At 38.9% G+C, this 21,129-nt stretch overlaps 2 protein-coding genes across 2 annotated transcripts in view; one reads left to right on the plus strand and one right to left on the minus strand.

The window, feature by feature from the left end:
* The window catches only part of galnt7 (UDP-N-acetyl-alpha-D-galactosamine: polypeptide N-acetylgalactosaminyltransferase 7), a 23,142-nt gene extending 15,836 nt beyond the window's left edge, over positions 1 to 7,306 (plus strand). The window contains exons 11-15 of the mRNA XM_088341665.1: positions 161 to 263; positions 341 to 439; positions 2,878 to 3,006; positions 5,001 to 5,031; positions 6,134 to 7,306. Coding sequence (XP_088197791.1) covers positions 161 to 263; positions 341 to 439; positions 2,878 to 3,006; positions 5,001 to 5,031; positions 6,134 to 6,240 — 469 coding nt within the window. The 3' untranslated portion in view covers positions 6,241 to 7,306. The remainder of the gene's footprint in view (positions 1 to 160; positions 264 to 340; positions 440 to 2,877; positions 3,007 to 5,000; positions 5,032 to 6,133) is intronic.
* The window catches only part of LOC148360765 (membrane-spanning 4-domains subfamily A member 12-like), a 19,832-nt gene continuing 2,788 nt past the window's right edge, over positions 4,086 to 21,129 (minus strand). Inside the window, exons 3-8 of the mRNA XM_088341669.1 lie at positions 17,971 to 18,081; positions 17,811 to 17,867; positions 16,605 to 16,751; positions 13,572 to 13,688; positions 11,170 to 11,280; positions 4,086 to 7,699 (exon numbers count right to left, since the gene is read on the minus strand). Coding sequence (XP_088197795.1) covers positions 11,236 to 11,280; positions 13,572 to 13,688; positions 16,605 to 16,751; positions 17,811 to 17,867; positions 17,971 to 18,081 — 477 coding nt within the window. The 3' untranslated portion in view covers positions 4,086 to 7,699; positions 11,170 to 11,235. The remainder of the gene's footprint in view (positions 7,700 to 11,169; positions 11,281 to 13,571; positions 13,689 to 16,604; positions 16,752 to 17,810; positions 17,868 to 17,970; positions 18,082 to 21,129) is intronic.

Below are 21,129 nucleotides of genomic sequence, written 5' to 3' on the forward strand. Positions count from 1 at the left end.
ATGCAGCCCATTTACCATTCACCAGTCTTTTAAGCTTGTTCAATGTGAGCCTCAAAGATAAGATGGTGATCAAACCTCACTTCCAAATTGGTGACATGCAAAGAGATAATGCTGTTCAAGAACCATGGAAGAAACCATGCTTTCAATGTTTTTTTCTTAGGAAAGAACACCGGTGCAAGAGCTTTAAATGGTTCATGGAGGAAATCGCTTATGACATTCCGATACATTATCCCCTCCCTCCCAAGAATGTCGAATGGGGTGAGGTGAGTAAACCTGACAGCACTACACATAGAAACACTGTTACTCGTTAACATTCGTTTTGTTTTCGGAAACTTTAAAGATCCGGGGCTTTGAGACAAGCTACTGTATTGACAGCATGGGACATACCAACGGCGGGAATGTGGAAACAGGACCATGCCACAGAATGGGTGGCAATCAGGTAAATAACAAATTGCAACAGAATCCACACCTAATCATCAAATTGTCACATGACAAGTTTACTGTACGTGTCATGATTACCAATGCGATTCACCTGTGCCCGCTTATTTTGCGCCAACTGCCGCGGGTTCTGATTGGCTCCCTGTCAGTATTTGAACCCAGTCCTGTCAATAGCTTGTTGTCAGTCCGTCTGCGAAATCTCCGTGTATAGCTCCAGCTCGGTAGCCTAGATGGTAGGGCGCCCGCTCCGAGACTGGGAGGTCGCTGGTTCAAGCCTCGGCCGAGTCATACCTAAGACTTACAACATTGGTACCCATTGCCTCCCTGCTTGGCGCTCGGTATTAAGGGTTGGAATTGGGGGGTTTGATCACCTAATGACTCCCAACACAGCAGTTGGGTCTAAAAACCCGGCGCCGATCGAAGGCGACGAGTCACGTCGATAGCTTCGCGTGACAAAATGATTTCCGGTAGATATCATGTTGATGGTTGATACTGGCTGAATAATAATAAATAAATAAAATACAAGGCAAGCCTTTTTCGACCCTTACCCCCCCGCCTGTCCTGTTTTTTGTCCCGTTTGTCTCCGGCTACAACCCGTTTTGATCCCGATCACGCCTGCTCTCACGTCCCGGCTTGCGACCCCTTTTTGTTCCCGACTACGTCTACTCTCCAGTTCTGGCTTACGACTCGTTTACGACCACGTCTTGGTCTCCCAGTCCCGGCTACCGACCGGTTTTCTGCCTCTGACACCGCCATCGCTCACTACGGAAGATTCATTTCCGTGTTCGGATCACAATCCGAGTACGAGGGCGATTTTCTTCCCACGCCCAATGAACACCGGATCGTGGGCGCAGCACTTCCTCTCTCTTTTAAAACTTGTGGTAAACGTCACGCAAGGGTGTCCTGTTTCCGTCCTGGTCTTGACAGTACGTTTCAGACCAAATGCAAAAGTACCACACCGTATTGCATGTGTTTGTTTACCCGTAGCCCAACGGGCTTTGTTTTTCATTGTGCTGCGCGACAACGGAGTGGGGAATTTTCCTCCCATATCGATTGAAACAAAGACAGAAACCCGGCAGGAAATCCAACCTTTTTGTAAACGTGTTGTTGTATTTGTCAAGCTAATGGTACTCGCCGGAGAAAGGCCTACCTCTGCACTTAACCTTCATACCAAAGCCAGCCCTCTTAAGGTGGGTCATGGTGCATATAACTTGCCATGTAATATAGCTAGAACTATCCGCAAACTTCAGTGGTAAAACTGTACCCTATTATAGTGAAGTGATGTTTAGGTACCGTATTCTAGACCCCATGGTAAACAAATCATATATATGAATAACCTATACTTTTCGTGGACAATATCTCTGTATTATTTGTGATTGCAACATCCTTTGCTGTCTGGTAATCCTTAAAGGGGGATGCCACATGTGTGGCCCCTTCTCAAGGTTTCTTCATTTTCCTCATGTTGAGGTTTTTGAGTTTTTCCTTGCCCTCTTGTTGGTTCCAGATCAGGGGATAGTGTAATAATAGTCTGAAAAAATAGTCTGTGTAATAACCTGTGAAGCTCTTTGTGATTAAGGGCTATAAAAATAAATGTGATTTGACTTGACTTGAAGTAAGGGTGGGACAATGTTACTAAAGGTAAAATTTTTGCTCTTGTGGTGCTATAGCCACTGACTGACTGGGTTGACTAAATTGACTTCAATGCATACATGCCTACTCAAAGACTCCAGAATTAACTAAAGTCTTGCCCTGAACACTATTTCCAAGAGAACACACTACATGAGTTGTTACCCTGTCTCGTCAGTTGTGCTGTCAAAATACTCGATAGATTTGTTGTGGATTGGACCTGTAACCACAGTATTTTCAAAGTTTGAAAAGTGGCTGGAATTGGAAGTACTTGTAAATGCTTGAAATTGTTGCAATTGCCATGTTTCTCTGCAGTTTTTATCTATTCAAGTAAAAGTAGAAAGTGTTGCGATCTAAGAATACTAGAAGTACAAAACGACCCAAAACTTACTCAAGTAATTGTAATGGAGTAAATGTAACTCGTTACTACCCACCCCGATTGAATTAAGGCAATGGGAAACTATCAACGATAGTGATTTGACCTAAATGTACATTCAGCCACCAAAAACAGGCAAGATTTAGTCAATTGTAACAGTGAGTGATACAATCATTATGCAAAATTTAGAAAGCAAATGTTTTTTTTACATCAATCATCATTTTAACAGATGAACAGACAAGGCCTAAAACGTTCCATTGTTAAATCTTTTGTCCTTTTTTCCGTGTCCTCTGGAATCCAGCATTCTTGTCCTTAGGAAGTGATGTCTATGACATGCAACAAGTTCCAGCGTTCTCCAATCCGCCCAATGATTACAAAGTAAAGAACTGTCGTCTCCAGGAAAGTGATTGAAACATTGAATATGTATGTGTTTGTAGCTGTTTCGTATCAACGAAGACAACCAGCTGATGCAGTATGATCAGTGCCTGACAAGAGGAAATGATAATTCAGCTGTCATCATTACTCACTGTGACCAGAACCAGTTCACAGAATGGAAATATTTCAAGGTAACCCAGAGACGTTACTTACTCTGCATGAGGTAACTTCCACAATCTGTGATATACAGTTCAGTAATTGTTCTTGATAGTCACTTTTAGGACTTAAACTGTCCAAATGGTAGGGGAGAAATACATAAATGGATCAAAACCTATAAGTGGATGGATCTGGTGGGTCTAATGCCACCAAATATTTCGAGCTGTTGGAAATAAAAAAATATTCACAAATAACTCTGTTATCAGACTTCAAGTTTGGGTCCAAATAATGTACATGATTTGTACAAGGTTTTAGGGGAAAACTGCTTCTGTCGAAAAACTGGAATTTTTTTGACTATTTCCTAGCTCAAATTAGGCCATTTGAAATATTCACCTAGAAACTTTATCTATATACACTTGAGTTAGTTTTTTTATAGCAGTGTCTGAAACTCATGAGAAAAAGTTACCGGACACCAGGGCAGTTGCCTGCCCTATTTTTCACAACTTGAAACGCAATAAGACGACTAATCGCAAAAGAAAAACATTGTTGCAAAGTATTAAGGGTTGATAATCAGAATATATAACAGAACAACACTTTAAAATTAAGTTTATTATAAATCTACTTATAACATTCATTGCATGTATATGACATCGCTGTTTTCCATCTGCCATCAGTATGTACATGTATTTACTCATCTTCATTCATGCGATGTTTGCGTTGCGTCGTCTGCTACAAGTCACGTGAACTCCTCTTTCCACGATGCTTTTAATGTATGTTTACCTTTTGTAGCGTCATGAATTTTGTTAGCTTCTTTTGAATCTTTCTTCTGAGCTGAGGTTTTGGCTTGATTCCTTACCACTTATCCATTTTTCTTGTGTTCTCTGTGCGTCTACTTTGGAAAATGATAAGCAAATGCGAGACCTTATAAGGCTCGGGAGAGCCCGGAAGCAAGTTATTCGATGCAGGCTTCTGAATGGCTGCAGAGTATGCAAATTGCCAAACGTACCGAAATACCGAAATCTCCAAACCGAACGAGGACTTCGAAATCGGAATTAAGCAAACGTTTGAATTGAAAAAAAAAAGATAAATAAATCAAAAACTATATGTTTATGAATCTGGTGGGTCTGATGCCACCGAACATTTTGAGTGGTTGTAAGTCAAAAATATTCACACTTCAAGTTCACGTCCAAATACGCTGACATGAATCGTGCAAGGTTTTAGGGGAAAATTGCTATTGTTGAAAAAACTGGACATTTTTAAATAACTCCTAGCTTAAATTGGGCCGCATGAAATATTCACCTAGGAACTTTATCAATATACAGTTGAGTTAGTTTTATTTGTAGTCACCTTTAGGATTTTTACTGTCCTGGCAGGAAACTAAAAATAAATAAACTAAAAACAATATATATATGGATAGGTCTGATTCTATCAAACATTTTGAGTAGTTGGAAGTAAAAAAATAAATAAAATGGCTGAGGTATCCAAGTCCAAAAAATGTACACTGGTGTGCATTGTGTCACCCAAAAAACTGAACGCCACGAGGGTTAAATAATATGTGCCGCTCTTCTCATCTTTCATGCCGCAATTTTTCACTAAGATTATTCTTTTATTGGTATATATTAGCAGCATGGCGGCACAGTGGTTAGTGCGTGTGCGGCACATTTCTGAGGTCATGAGATCGAACCCCCTGTGTGGAGTTTGCATGATCTCTCCGTGCTTGCGTGGGTTTCCTCCAGGCAATCCGGTTTCCTCCCACATTCCAAAAACATGCATGTCAGGTTAATTGGGTGGTCCAAATTGTCCCTAAGTGTGAATGAGCGAGCGAATTGTCTGTCTCTGTGTACCTTGCGACTGGCTGGCAACCAGTTCAGGGTGTCCCCTGCCCACTTCCCGAAGATAGCTGGGATGGACTCCAGCACCCCCGTGACCCTACTGAGGATAAGCGGTGTAGATAATGCATGGATGGATGGATGGTAGAAATTAGCAAAACATCCTTATGTAATGTGTAACTGTTTTTTCTGTTTTTCAGGCTCTTCACCGCTTCACTCACGTACCAACAGGTAAAATGTTTCATGTATTGTATTGGGTTGTATTTATTTATTCAGCCAGTATAAACCTTAAACATGATGTATACAAGAAATCATTTGACACACGAACACTCAATAATGATAAAATAATAGATTTAAAAGAATAAAAAGAATAGAGTAAAAAAGATATTGTAGTGTATAATACAAGGTAATTATATAGAATAGTTTTAAAAGAAAGAATATGTAAATAACAAGAATAGAGTAGAATAGGTCGGAGGAACGCCGTTGGCATAATAATACGATACATAATAACCTAAATCAATTCCCATTGAACATACAGATAGCGGAAGGGTAAAAAGTCTCTTTAAGACGTGAAGTCTTGCTCGCAATGGAGCGAAGACGGCGACCTGACGGCAGGTAATCAAAGTACCTGCGAGCAGGGTGACTGGGATCGTCTATAATTTTTGGCGTCCGTTTTCTAGTTCGATCGATGTAGATACTTTGCAGGGACAGGAGGCCAGTACCTATTATTTCCTCTGCCGTCCTCACCACTGATTCCATTTTTGACAATTCTTTCTGATTGACGCGACCAAACCAAACTGTGATTGACCTAGTTAAAGCATATTCAATGATAGCACAATAAAAATTGACTAGAATGGATTGACGGACTCCGAATGATTTGAGTTGACGAAGGAAGTAGAGCCTTTGTCTGGCTGACTTTAGAATATCAGTAGCATTGACAGTCCATGTGAGGTCAGCTGACAAGTAAGTACCCAGAAACTTGAATGAATGGACCAGTTCCACCTCACTAACCAGGGTTAGAGATAGTATCTTAAGCACTAGCCTATAGAAAATTCGGGTCAGGTTGTGCCTGAAATATCAATCATTATTCCGGGTTCGGACCCTCTCTCACTGCCTTTTTAAAAAAAAATTGTATTCATACGAGCTTGGATAATCCCTCCATCATTGTTTTCATTTTATTTTTCTTTGCAAAGGATCTGCGCATGTGCAAAGCAACCCTTGTTTCTCTCTCTACTTTTACTTTTTGAGTGAACGTGTTCCTTAAAAAAATGATGTCTACATATTTGATTATCATACGTTTTCAAACGCAATCTTTCCGCTCCTGCCTTTGTAGGCAAATGCTTGGATCGCTCCGACCTCCTCCACAAAGTGTTCATATCAGACTGTGACACAAGTAAAACTACCCAAAGGTGGGAGATGAACAACATCGTCGCGGTGTGAAGACTTCTCTTAGGAACAGCTTCATTTGGACTATGGTGAAGGAAATTATATGCACAATTGTGACATGCATTCATGCTAATTCATGTTACAAGTACCTAGGTTTACATAGGGTTGTTTTAAATCTGAGCCTTTCATTATCAGACATAAATTAACTTTGGCCTACCGAAATATGTTAGTCTGTTATGTGTCAGAACTGTCTTTTCTATCGCTTGGGGTTTGTGGATTGCCTGCTGTGTAATGGATGACAATAATAATTATAATAAATCATTTCTAATGCTAAATTACAAAGCTGTTTAAATGCTTACCACAGTTTAAAAAGCACAATGGTCTGCATTTATACAGCGCTTCTCAATTCAATGAAGACCTTTACAATGTTCTTCACACTTACCCATTTACACAGACACTCACACACCAATAGGGAGTCAGTCATGCAAGGCGCCCACCTGCTGCTTATTGGGGGTATTAGGGATTCAGTGTCTTTCCCAAGGACACTTCGACATATAACACGGAGGAGCCGGGAATCGAACCTGCGACCTCTTGATCCCAAGACGTGCTAGGTCCCCTTCAAACTTGTCATCTTTCTCTGTGGATTTAATATCTTGAAACATACATTTTTTTCCAAAATAAAATGTAAAAATCCTCTAATTCGAGTTGTATTTTTTTAATGTTATCGTTTTTTTTCAAAGTCTGTTAAGTTTAAACTTGAGTAGACACCCCAAAAAATAAGAGAATACATCAATGAGTTTTGAACATGGAAGGAAGACCCGGAGAGGGGCTTTCAGATAATATAATTCCATTCCTACTTCACTTTGTCTATCTGATCAATTTAAGTGATTTCTTGATTTTGGGTGTGCCCTATGGAAATTAACTCAGTTTTTTTCCTAAAACTGTGGTTAGTCACAGTTACTTTGTGATTTAACAAGGGGGGGCAATTACTTTTTCACATAGGGCCAGATAGGCCTGGATTTTGTGTGCCTTAATGAATGAAATTAACATTTCAAAACTGTATTTTGTATTTCCTTGGGTGGTCTCTGTGTGATATTAAATTGGGTTTGATGAACTGAAACCTTTGTCAGCGATAAATATGCAAAAAACACAGAATTTAGGAAGGGGGAACTGTGTTTGTGTGTAAGTATGTATATATAGGGGCAGCACGGCGGCAGAGTGGTTAGCGCGTGTGCGGCACAGTTCTGAGGTCATGAGATCGAAGTTTCCTGTGTGGAGTTTGCATGTTCTCCCCCTGCTTGTGTGGGTCTCCTCCAAGCACTCCGGATTCCTCCCACGTTCCAAAAACATGCATGTCAGGTCAATTGGCCGGTCCAAATTGTCCCGAGGTGTGAATGAGTGAGGAAGTTGTCTGTCTCCGTGTGCCCTGCGACTGGCTGGCAACCAGTTCAGGGCGTCCGCTACCCACTGCCCGAAGATAGCTGGAACGGGCTCCAGCACCCCCGCGACCCTACTGAGGATAAGCGGTGCAGATAATGGATAAATAGATGAATATTACAAAGCGTCTACTATGGAAATACTTCAAAAATATGATTGCAAAAATACTACAAAATACAACTACAGTAACATTACAGATTTCCGACAAAAAAAAAATAGAAAATACTCAAATTATTACTGCAGAAATACTACGATGTGGTGCTAGGAATCAAATAGACTGAACCATTTCAAGGCAGTGGAGTATTTCCGACACTGCGTTGTTCACATTTTTGTAATGTAAGAAAAAAAAAGTTTTAAAATTGCCATAATTGGGCTGAATTTGGAGGTGCTTGAGCACCCCCAAAAAACGGGCCGGTTACGCCCATGATTAGAAGCAAAGACAATACAGTAATTTAATTTTGCACAGCCACTTTTTCGTTTTTTATTTGTTAAAAAAGTTTAAAATATCCAATAAAGTGTGTTCCACTTCCTGATTGTGTCCTACTTATTGTTGATGCTTCACAAGAAATTACAGTTTTATATCTTTATGTTTGAAGTTTGAAATGTGGCAAAAGGTCACAAAGTTCAAGGGGGCCAAATAGTTTCGCAAGCCACTGTGTATATATATATATATATATATATATATATATATATACCGTAAATTCTGGACTATAAGCCGCTACTTTTTCCCCAAACTTTCAACCCTGCGGCTTATTCAGTGATGCGGCCAATTTATGTAACTTTTCTAATGGCCGCCACCGGCGCTCGAGTACAAAAGGTAAGATTTAAACCGGTGGAATATATGCGCCGAGGAAGACTGCAACTTCTTGGCTTGACTAGCGGCGAGAAATCTTTCACTAAAACTGGCCGCATGCGAAAGGCAACTTTTTCGCAAGTCTGCCAGTGGATCCTGACAGCGTGGGGCAGCATAAAAAAATCCACCATCACCAACGGGTTCGGAAAAGCCGGTCTGCTGCGTGACGGAGAGGAGGGCACAGAATCACTTATTCCGATATGTTTTGGTCCGGCGAATTAAAAAGAAGGGGCGTAACAAACGTGGGCTGACGGGAAGTGGGGACCGGTAAAGGTGAGTGTTTGTGGACACGGCGGACAATAGTGGATATATATTTTTCCCACCCTTACCTTTGGAAATATATACTTTTTTCTTTGGATTACTTTCAACGGGACCCGGACTCTGCTGGTCTGCATCAAACCCTTAAGTACCGGTATCATTTTCCGTTCATTTTGCCGGCTGTGATTTTTGGACTGTGTACTTAAACCCAAAAAATTCTGTTACAATCGCAGGACTTAAAGTCTGGGTTAATTTTGTGTTTGTGTTACATTTTTTTTAATGTGGGCTCATGCAGCTAATATACAGGTGCGGCTTGTGTAAGTACAACATCGGTTTTCCTCTCAAAATGTGGTGGGTGCGGCTTATAATCAGGTGCGGTCTGTAGTCCGGAATTTACGGTGTGTATATATATAATTATATATAATTAATAATTTGTTGATTCCTTATTAACAGAGGAATATAAAGATAAAATGAAGGTTTACCACTTGTTAAGTGCTGCTTTAATAAACTTTATTAAGAAGAGAAAATTACAATCAAATATCAGTGCAGTGATTAAATGCAAGATGTTGGGAAAAATAAAAACAGTCCCTTTTAAGACAAGCTGGCTAAAGTGTAGTCTTGTAATCCGCTCAGAAATCAAACGGCAATGCCTCTTGATGAAAACTATGACAATATTCACACAAGTTAATTCTGTTCTTTATTTCTTGAAACGTTATACAGGACAGAATTAACTTAATCATAAATGAATAAAATCTACTTTATATATATGTTTTAATTGGTTTGTAGTGTCTTGGGCAAGTAAAGGCGCCCGTCCCTCTACATATTTAATAAAATAAAAGGTCGGATCGTTTTTCTATTTTTATTTTTTTTCAATCATTTCTATTACCAGCAGTTCTTAAAGTAAAATAAAAATAGAATGATGAATATACGATTAGGATACAAAAATTCTTAATATATTAAGTAAAATATTCAAGTTGATTTATTTTTATGTTCTTCCCTATTTTGTTTGACAGCTGTGCTTTCAACATTTCACAATGAAAATAATTACATTAAATAAATTGATTAAAAAGATCGAAAAATTATCATTTCTAATGATAAAGAAATAATGGTTAAAATATTCTACTGACATTTAGTGTCCTGATGCGCTTATATCATTTCATATATTTCTCTTTAAGTGTTTTAAAGCATTCAGATTGATAACCTTGTGAAATATGCTAATGTAAATACAATAAAATAAAAATAAGCTGAAATGAGCTACTGTAAATTCCGGACTATAAGCCGCTACTTTTTTCCCTAACTTTCAACCCTGCAGCTTATTCAGTGATTTGGCCAATTTATGTAATTTTTCTAACGGCCGCTCGCGGCGCTCGAGTGTTGCTACCATTAACTGCCCTGTCAAAGCTATATTATTATTATTAAAGCTTTGAAAAATCTCTCGGTGTACCGTCTTTCTTTGTAAATATGTGTAACCCATGTATAATATGTATTTGCAACTGTATATTTTTGTAATGTATTTATTTGTATTTATTTTAGACACTTACTCTGATATGTTTTGCACGGGTGAACGAAAAATGAGGGGCGGAACAAACGCGGGTGCCGAGTTTAAGTGGGGACCGCTAAAGGTGAGGGACAGACAAGGAAAGAAGAGGGGGTTAAAAGTTGGTTAAAGAAAAAGGAGTTGCGTGAGTAAATGTGTTCATCTGATATATTTTTCCCACTCTTACCTTTGGAAATATACACTTTTTTCCTTGGATTACTTTCAACGAGACCTGGACTCTGCAGGTCTGCATCAAACCTTAAGTACCGGTATCATTTTCCGTTCATATTGCCGGCTGTGATTTTTGGACTGTGGACTTTAATGAAGGAACAAGTGTCTCGGCCCGTGGCTTTGTAGTGAATTATGAATTGACCGATAATGGATAATGGATAATTGCTAACGAATATAGAACAATAACCCTTTCAAAAATCACCCCCGCCCCCACCTCCCCCAACATTTATAATTTCAATCGCTGGACTTGATGTCGGGTTTGGGTTAATTTTGTGTTTGTGTTAACAGGTTTAAATGTGGGCATGCGGCTTATATACAGGTGCGGCTTGTGTATGTACAAAATCGGTTTTCCTCTTAAAATGTGGTGGGTGCGGCTTAAAATCAGGTGCGCTCTATAGTCCGGAATTTACGGTACTGTTTTTGTCATAGAGTAGCGCGAAGGGCTACCAGTTTGATATTTATTTCTAAAATAAGTTATTATGTTATGTTCTTACTATGTTATTTCTATGGTGTAATATTTTGAATTACACAGGCTCAGTTAACCACTAAACGCAAGTTTACATACAAAATACAATTGTGATGGCCAGAGAAATATATATATATATATATATATATATATATATATATATATAATGACGAGCAGAGTGAAACTTGCTCATCAAATTACCAGAAATGTTTTAGTCCATAAGAAATCTCTGATCTGGATGTTCCTCTTCTGATAACATGGCAGCAGTCAGCCACCAACTCTGGATGTTGACGGTGCAGCTTCAGCAAAAGACTGCAAAGAGATTAACAGAGCGTTAAGCATTCTACGTCAATCGTTGACCATACTTTCTTTTTTCATATTTGAATCACAGTATGTTACCTTTTGAGGATTGGACCCAAATGCGGACACACGAGCAGAGTTCACAAGTTTATAGGGGGGGGGTCACAGGAATGAACAAAAAAGCTCTCCACATAAGGACAAAGAGGCTGGCAAAATCTACAATGTAATGATTTAAAACTAACAATATGAATGTGTTAGAATAGCCAATCTGAAGTACAGAACTCATTCCTAAAAAGCATTTGCACAAACGAAAACCATCAAACCTTAAGGAACTCGAGCTTTTTGTTCGGAAGAATGGGCAAATATTTATGTTTCAAGATGTGCAAAATTTTTAGACATACCCAAAAAGACTTGTGACCTAAAGGAATATTGAATCAAAGGGGGCCAATATTTTTGCAACACTTTACTTTTAAGATTTTAATGTGTAAGCACAATATGAAATGTTGAATCAATTTGGTTTCTTTTCACGATTTTGTCCAAAATGTTGTTGAGTCTTTTGAGTTTTTATCTAGAAATTAAAAACCTGAAATCGATTGGATTTCGGTTAATCGTGCGGCCCTTGTGCCCTCACATTCTGAATATTTTACTGCATAGATCATGTAACGACTATACAGACACCTCCCTACTCACGACCATTCGACGAACGAAAAACGGTAGATACTAACTTTTTTTCGGGATGTCGAAAAATATCCGGACAGTGCCGTAAGTTAGATTTTGTATTGTGTGCACCTTTTTCCGAGTACAGGACAGTACTGTAGTACAGTAATCCCTCAGTTATCGCGGTTAATGGGGACCAAGACCACCCACTAAAACTGAAAATCTGCAAAGTAGCGGCGCCCCTTCAAAAATGCTTAAAAAAACGTATACAGGTATACAGTATACCCCCCCTGCATACAGTACACCATATAGAATACGGCTAGAGAGAGAGAGGGAGAGAGAGAGAGAGAGAGAGAGAGAGAGTGAAACTCATGTTATAACAAAAAAAAACAACTGTAAAATATGTTGTATGTACACTGAATAGGACTGCGGCGAAACCACTACGAACTATTCAGTATGATTGTATTAACCGCTCTCAACCACATGCAGCCATCGCAGTTTATTTTGCTTGTTAACACTACCGGTTACATATTGAAAATAAAAATAGTGAAAATGTGATATTTGATGAATGTTTGTGAAGCGTTTTGGCAAACAACAGTTAAAAAAATGGTCCGTGTTCATTTTAATGAAAGTGAAAGAGCTACCGTCTGACAATAACAACATACTTTAGCTAGCGGCATCGAACGGCTTTTACAACAAATACACGAAACCACACACAATTAGCCGTGTTTAGGTAGTACAATCGCTCGCTTTTGGTATAATAAAGTCAAACTTGAGATGAAATGTGACAAGAGAATATACTTACGTCGCGTCGCCGAGTTCCTCCATGATAAACTGAGCGCCACATAAAAAGGGGGTGAGGTGGAAAGAGTTGAAAGAGGGGGGGGGGGGTTGAGCGAAGCGGTAACTCACCATGACTAAGCATTGTGTCAGGGCCTCCCCCTCCCCTTCACAATAAGAGTGTCCACACCGTGTCCTCAGTTGACATAAGCTCGCGCTCAATGGCGTCAAGTCAATAAATGCTTTTATTGAGAAGGTAAGTTATATTTTTTAGACCCGCAAAAGTGGAACCGCGATCTAGCGAAGTTCCACTGTACTACTTTCCGCCTCTACCGCTGCGTGGTGCTGTGAGAGCTCACCCAGCATCCACTCCGAAGAAGAAATCCGGCTTTCTCTTCCTAGTTTGTGTGTGACCATTCTATACTGAATCTCCAGCGCGAACTTTGACATTTTTATTATTATTTTCGTGCATCCATTTAATATGGTTGGTGTAAAGTGTAAAGAAGAGGCGAGCCATTTCTTTTGAAATGAAAGTGGAATAAAAAAGCTTGATGCGGTTGAGAAAATGGGTGGATCGCTTTTTTTGTCCACTCTCTTCCACAGAGGACCTCTTGAAACCCATCTTCCAGAAGTAAGTTAAACTTCACTTTATCTTTATAGAGCATATAATTTTATCAAATGTTTATTTTTTAGTACAAAACAATACAGGTTACTTATATAAACCTTGAGCATGCAAAATATAGCACTGAAGCAACTTACGAACAAATTCAACTTACGAACGATTGTCCAGAACTTGTTCGCAAGTAGGGCAGCATCTGTAATCCATATTTGAGCATGCAAATTTTGTGAATTTAAAGGTGTCTTACACTGTATAATCCAATTGTACACCTCAGTCTGTGCAGATGGAAGCAGAGAGTTGCCGAGACTGCAGTCTGGACCAAGGTGAAGAGTAGAAGGGAGGATTTCAAGCCTACAGAAAGGTGCTGTTCAAAACGAAACATGGTGTTTAGCATTAGCATGACTTTTCTTCTTCACATTTCATCAAGGAAAAATTAGCGCACGATGAATCCACTAACACAGTGCTTCTTAATTATTTGCTGTCACGCCCAATGTTCCCTGTAATTTTCCAAGGGTCTGAGCGTTCACACAAAGTCAGTGCGCAACGCTTGAAACAACAGTGAGCAACGGCAATCCCAAGTGTGGCAACTAAATCATTATCAAACATGTCCAAAACTTGACATCAAGTTACATTTTGCTGGGTTTCCTGCAATGCAAAACATTTTTTCACTTTTGAATGAATTGACTCATGTATTATTGCAAAGGTTTTACAGCCTACAAACGTCATTTGTTTTTACAACAATTCTTTCACAAGATTTTCATTTATTTTTTCCTGGTATCTTTTGACGCATATTGGTTTCAGATCAGGGGATGGTGTAATAATAGTCTGAAACAATAGTCTGTGCAATAACCTGTGCAGCCCTTTGAGACTCTTTGTGATTAAAAATGACTTGACTTGACTAACATTTTTGAAGGCTTATTTAGTCGGTTGCAAGATACAGAACTGTATTTAATCACATTTTTTAGTGGAAGTACAATGTTGACAACAAGATTGACTTGGTATAATTGGAAATTATTTGAATGCAACGCAAACTTTTTCTTCTTTTTCCCTGTCTTTTTTTCATTTTTTTTTCAATTCCTTTAAAAAAAATCTCATTGTGTTTATTTTTTCCTAGCTGTTACTTTTTTCTTTTTGTTCTCTATTTGCTTATTTCCTACATTTCTTTCTTTTCTTTTTTTTCTGTCTTTTTTCTGAATTTTTCCTTCTTTTTTCTTCTTACTTTTGTTTCTTTTTTCTCAGTTTTTCACTACTTTTTCATTTTGGTATTTTTTTTTGTTTTTGTTCTATTTTCCCCCCTTCTTTTAAGTCATTTTGTGCACAATTTTACATAATATTTGGTCGTGTAGGGATTAAAGAAGCAAAAACGACCTGAAGAGCCGTTTGGGACCCGTTTGGGTTCTCTTTAGTGAGCCGAGCCGAAGAAGCCGGTTCTCTAAAAACTCTACCAACTTTACTCAACTTAATTCTACTTCGACTCGACTTCAAAATACCGCATTTAGAAAACAGCGTCAGGGGAACCCGTGTATTTTTACCTTCATGCACTGTAACTTTGACTTAATTCGCTTCTTAATTAGCAATTTCGAGCCCTGATTTTTGTGCGCTGGCTAGATTTTCTTGTGCGCTGAGAAGTTGCAGGCAGTGCGTGATTGCACATGCGCGCATCTTAGAGGGAACATTGGTCACGCCCCTCCTTGGAAGAAGAAATCCTCTTGCAACACATAATTTTGGTGGGGACAAAACAGATTGGTCGATATTGATGGTAACAATCAATATCACCTACGTCCATGCGAAAGCTACGCCTTTTGGCACATTTTTGCTGAAGAAAAACACGAGCGTCTTATTAGCGGGATTATAGGCTTATAGTCCAGAAAATACGGTACAATAAAATGCTACTGAATGAGTTACAGAGCAAAGCCCAAGGCCAATCAGATACGTCTACAGTTGGGATAGTACTGGAGTTAAGCGCCATTAAGGAATGACACACCCTCTGCTTCACCAGATACTAAAGGAGGCGGTTTGAAATGAATTACTTATCGGCAGTGTTCCCTCTAAACTGTGCGCGTGCGCAATTGCGCACTGCTCGCACATTCTCAGCGCACAAGAAAATCTAGCCAGCGCACAAAAATGAGGGCTCAAAATTACTAATTAAGAAGCGACTTAAGTCAAAGTTACAGTGCATGAAGGTAAAAATACACGGGTTCCCCTCACGTTGTGTCCTAAATGCGGTATTTTGAAGTCGAACGGAGTTGAGTAAAGTTAGTAGAGTATGTCGAGAACCGGCTTCTTCGGCTCGGCTCAATAAAATGGAACCGGCTCTTTTGGGTCCTAAACGGCTCTTCAGGTTGTTTTTGCTTCTTTAATCCCAACATGAGCAAATATTAAGTAAAATTATACACAAATTGACTTAAATGAAGGGGGGAATAGAACAAAAAAGAAAAAAAATACCAAAATGAAAAAGTAGTGAAAAGCTGAGAAAAAAAAAGAAACAAAAGGAAGAGAAAAAAAGAAGGAAACATTTTGAAAAAAAGCCAGAAAAAAAGAAAAGAAAGAAATATAGGAAAAAAGTAAATGGAGAACAAAAAGAAAAAAGTAACAGCTCGGAAAAAATAAACACAATGAGATTTTTTTTAAAGGAATTTTTAAAAAAAGTAGAAAAAAATCACAGAAAAAAAGAATACAAAGTTTGTGTTGCATTCAAATAATTTCCCATTACTGTATATCAAGTGAATCTTGTTGACAACATTGTATTTTCACTAAAAAATGTGATTAAGTACAATTCTGTATCTTACAACCGACTAAATAAGCCCTCAAAAATGTTAATATTATGCGACAAAATATATCAGGAAATAAAAAGAAATGGATATTTTGTGAAAGATTTGTAAGAACAAACGACGTTTGTAGGCCGTACAACCTTTGCAATAGTACATGAGTCAATTCATTCAGAGAAAAATCATTTTGCATTGCCGGAAACTCTGCAAAATGTAACGTGATGTCAAGTTTTGGATATGTTTGATAATTAATGATCTTGCCACACTTGGGATTATGGTGGCTCACTGTTGTTTCAAGCGTTGCTCACCGACTTTGTGTGAACGCTCAGACCCATAAGGAAAATTAGAGGGAACATTGCTTATTGGCCATCAAAATAAATCAACAAGGTCCACAGCGATGTTTTGAATAAAAATGCCGATTATCGTCTTATCTATAGTCCTTACATCCTTCATTTCAAACCAAGTTAAAGCATGTTAGCAGATGCAAAGAATTTCAAGTGAATGATACACACCGTGGAATAGAAGTCCATGTTACAGTTCCCATGTCGAATCTTGACACACGATGTCGCTGGGTTTTTGTGAATATCCACAGAATATACAACAACGGCAATAATTGACAGCACTGTGGAGACAATATTCACCACCAAGGATACCCAGAACTGAAAAGAAAACATGAATGTTAACACATTGAAATTCCCAAGGAATTTCAAAAGCTGTGTGTATACTTAGATTTATAAGCAGTATATATACATGCGATATGTATTATACATACAAATTTACATACATCAAAAGGAAAAGGAAAAGAAGAATATTTCCATTTAAACATATCAAATGCACGCTCAAGGTTACAACCTGAGATTGTATTAAAAAATAAAAAACTCTTTCAGGTAAAGAAAGAAACACACTGAGTCAGAGATTTGAGTTGGGTAGCCCTTTCAGCTGATGCGCATCCCACCTGAGCTGTCCCTTAGATCTGCTTCCAAGATCAGCTCAGAGAGGAGTCACCCACATCCGATAACTACTTTCACATTTATTCAAAACACATGCGTAAAACAACACATCTGATTGGCTTAAACAAAATCATATGATTACATAAAACGATATAATCCTGGTCGCTAGGTGTCACACTATCCTAATAAATGAGGAAAAAAAAGTGAAAGTATCGGCCAGCTGCCCAACTGACCATGGAAGTTGAAAATTAGCCCTCTTGTTGAGAGAGGAGCTAATTATTTATGGTAAGCTTAAACAATGATGCAGTGTATTTCTAAGGAAGCACCGATAGGGAGGAGAGGCACATTTTAGGAGGTGAGACGGCCAGGCGCCATCTCTGAAGGCCGTTTTTTGATTAAAGACAGTGAGGCGCCATCTCAGTGTCTGAAGGACAAAATTAACTACCTAAGCTGATACAATTGTAACAAAAGACAACACCTAGATATAATCTTTGGCTTTGTGAAGGTACTTTTTCAAACTATAATCAAACTGTAATTTTTCTCCCATGCACAATGAAATTCAAACGTGTCATCCTGAAGTCCAAGATAGAGGAATTACCGCATTGATACGGTACAGAAGAGACCTCCACTGTTCAGTATATAGAGCAGGGGTCTCCAACCCAGTGCCTGCGGAACCCGGGTTGCTCTTTGAGTCCAAAAAGTCCCCGACCCCTGGCTTATATACCGTTAAAACAAGCCATTTCATGTGTGTGGTGGCTTCACACTTACGGTTGTCATTGTAAAGTGTTTGTCCAAGATGAGATCAACCACTCCGGCCGTAACAATCTGGTGCGCAGAGACAAAGACGCTTACACAAGTACACAAATTGCTTATACAACACAAAGAATTTGACGTCCTTTGGAAAAAAAATGGTAAAAACCACACTTACCAAAAGCCCACTCCACCAGGGCACACCAAAGGAAACCACCTCAGTCAATTGGATGAAGTGCAGTGGAATAGAGTAGGACATGATCATCAGGCCCAACATAATTTGACTCACCTATGGTCATGCAAACAGTATCCAAAAGTCTTAGTAAGTTAGGTCTGTAGGTCAAAATAATACCATCGATAGATATCTCTCTACCGTTTCTTTCTAAAGTACCGTTTTTTCCGCACTATAAGGCGCACCTAAAAGCCTGTACTTTTTTCAAAAGCTGACCATGCGCCTTATAATACAGTGCGCCTTATTTATGGATCAATATTAAGTCGCAAAGTCTTGCAACTAATGCAGCAGCCGCCGACTAGATTTTCCCCCGAACGCCAAGTAGTCCGCGGTGTATGCTGGGATTTATATACCGGCGTTTCATTGGCTAACCAATGTGTCAATCATCATTTGAATCGATCACTATTGGCTAAAGTTATTCGGAGGTAAAGGGGGCGGATCCTTTTTATCATTTACAGGCTGGCATAGGCTAAAGCGGCAAAACAAAGCCTGCAATTGGCTGAAAAAGATGAATGTGAATAGCACGTTGGATTGACGGCATAGAGAAAGCATTTTTTACTATTCTGTATTCGTAAATATTTTATTCTCCTGGATTTACTACACTCACGGATATAAGAGGACCATGGTTGCACATTATTATTGAACACAACGACTTCGGTGAGCTACTCCGGCTATATATTTTCCCTGTATCTTGTTTCAGACTGAACTCGATGTTTCTGTGATAAGCGGTGCAGATAATGGATGGAATGGAGTGTCTATTTTTAAATTAAACTCAATTCCAAGTGTTTATTGTCATATGCATTGTAAAGTTGCGAGCGAAAAAGAAAATAGAAACCAAGGAATGGTTGGCATTTCTTGAATCCCAAGACTTTAACCTTCCGAATGATATTTGGAACGATGCATTTGAGTGACATCGTACGGACAGCGCATCCGCACGTGTTCTCGACACGTATTTGCTTCTTTGCAAGTTTTCGGAATGTTAAGGGGGTAATAAGTTGGACTGAACTATCTGACTGTTTTGTCGACGTTCCCATTGTAGCGCCTTATAATCTGGTGCGTCTTATGTATGTCAAATATAGGACCAAAAACTATTTTTTCGGGGTGCGCCCTATAACCCGGTGCGCCTTATAGTGTGGAAAATACGGTACTTGAAAAAGTTGTGGCACAGCAGCTGGATTATTTTATATCCGAGAACAATCTTTTTGAATCCATGCAATCAGGATTCAGGGCTAACCACTCTCCTGAGACAGCCCTGATTAAGGTAACCAATGATCTACTGGCAATGGACTCAGGCGCTTCATCACTCTTGCTGCTGCTGGACCTTAGTGCTGCCTTTGACACTGTGGACCATAATATCTTACTAGAACCGTTGGAACAATGGATTGGTCTCTCAGGAACCGTCCTCTTATGGTTCAGATCCTACCTCTCAGGTAGGACGCACTGTGTTAAATATGGGGAAATGTCATCTGAGCCCTTTAGTGTTACCTGTGGTGTTCCGCAGGGTTCAGTACTTGCCCCCCTTCTTTTCAGCATTTACATGCTTCCATTAGGTGATATTATTCGCAAGTATAACATCAGTTTTCATTGCTATGCAGATGACACTCAACTATATCTTCTGATGGAGGAATCTGCCACACTAAACTGTGGAAATCTGGAGTCCTGCCTCACTGAGATAAAAGAATGTCTTTGAATCTTTTTGATCAAGGGCAATACAAATAAACATTACTTGACTTGACTCTGTTTTTGTTACAGAGATCTAAAACAAAAAAATATCTGTATTTGGCGAAAGGATGTGAGGCACGGACAACTGGAGCCTCCAGGTCATGACCAACCATAGCCATGAGTCTCAACTTGAAAAAACAGATGGTATGATTGGCAATGGAGTATGCGTTGTCTTCTGGAAGGAGTTTTTTGTTTTTGTTTAAGTCTTTAAGCGCTCCGGAACGTCGACAAATAAACTGAAAACTGCTTGATAAACGCATAGATTGACAATCGGGGTCTCCAACGTGGTGCCCTCCAAGAACAGTTGAGGTGCCCACAGACATGTTCTGAAAATAGCGTAGCAGTGCTGGGTCGTTGTGATTTTGAACAATTAACCTAGTAATAACATCGTAAAAACATAGTTATAACATAAGTTATTTTAGAAATTGAAATAAATAATTCCCAGTTCAAAATTTTCAAATATTGATGATTAGTTATAAGCAATTCATTAAGAGAATAGAATGAGAATGGATTCATGTATTAGACACGTTTATTTATTCATGTTTTTATATTTTTGTTTTACAGGATATGCAACAAAATCAATTCCAATTCATAGGTTTTATAAAGCTAATCAGCAAAAAATAAGCATTTTTTTTGGGCTAGCTACCTGGCTACCTTTTTAGCTTCTTTGCTATCTTAGACCATTTTAGCTATTTAGCAAGCTATCTAGCTAGCGTTTTACATTTTTTGCATGCTATCTAACTAACTAGCTTGTTATTGAGCTAAAATTTGGCCTTTTAGCTAGCTATCTAGCTTTTTTTGCTTTCAATATGGCTATTTAGATGGCTTTATACTCTTTTAGCTAGCTATCTAGCTTTTTTTGCTTTCAATATGGCTATTTAGATGGCTTTATACTCTTTTAGCTGGCTATCTAGCTCCCTTACAGGTTTTATACCTGTTGACCTCTCTAGCTAACGATCATGCTACTTTTTAGCTATTTAGCAAACCATCTAGCTAAGTTGCTATTTGAAGAATGTATATCAAAGTGGGTGACCTTTGTGCTAAATAATAACAAAAAGTAGCTTGACACTTGAAAAAGGCTTGAGACCCCTGAGTTAAGGGATTGGCCTTGGCGGTAGCATAACAGTTGTGTTTATGTGGTATCCAATTAAAGCACTTGTTTAAAAACAATGGACGGGGTTAAAATTCTTGTTCTAATCGTATCTACACCAAAGATTACTACCTACTTCTGACTTTGCCTTAGGACTTTGGTCAGTTTTAGCCAACCACAATTGTTACTGTTCGAGTTTTAAAAGCACCGACCAATCAGAGGCAAGTTTTAATACAAGCCACTAAGCGAGGTTCAAAGTTTGCAAGCACCAAACTATGCCACACCCACCGTGT

Source organism: Urocampus carinirostris, chromosome 8, assembly GCF_059441175.1.
Source record: "Urocampus carinirostris isolate Australia breed hairy pipefish chromosome 8, RoL_Ucar_1.0, whole genome shotgun sequence".
NCBI lineage: Eukaryota > Metazoa > Chordata > Actinopteri > Syngnathiformes > Syngnathidae > Urocampus > Urocampus carinirostris.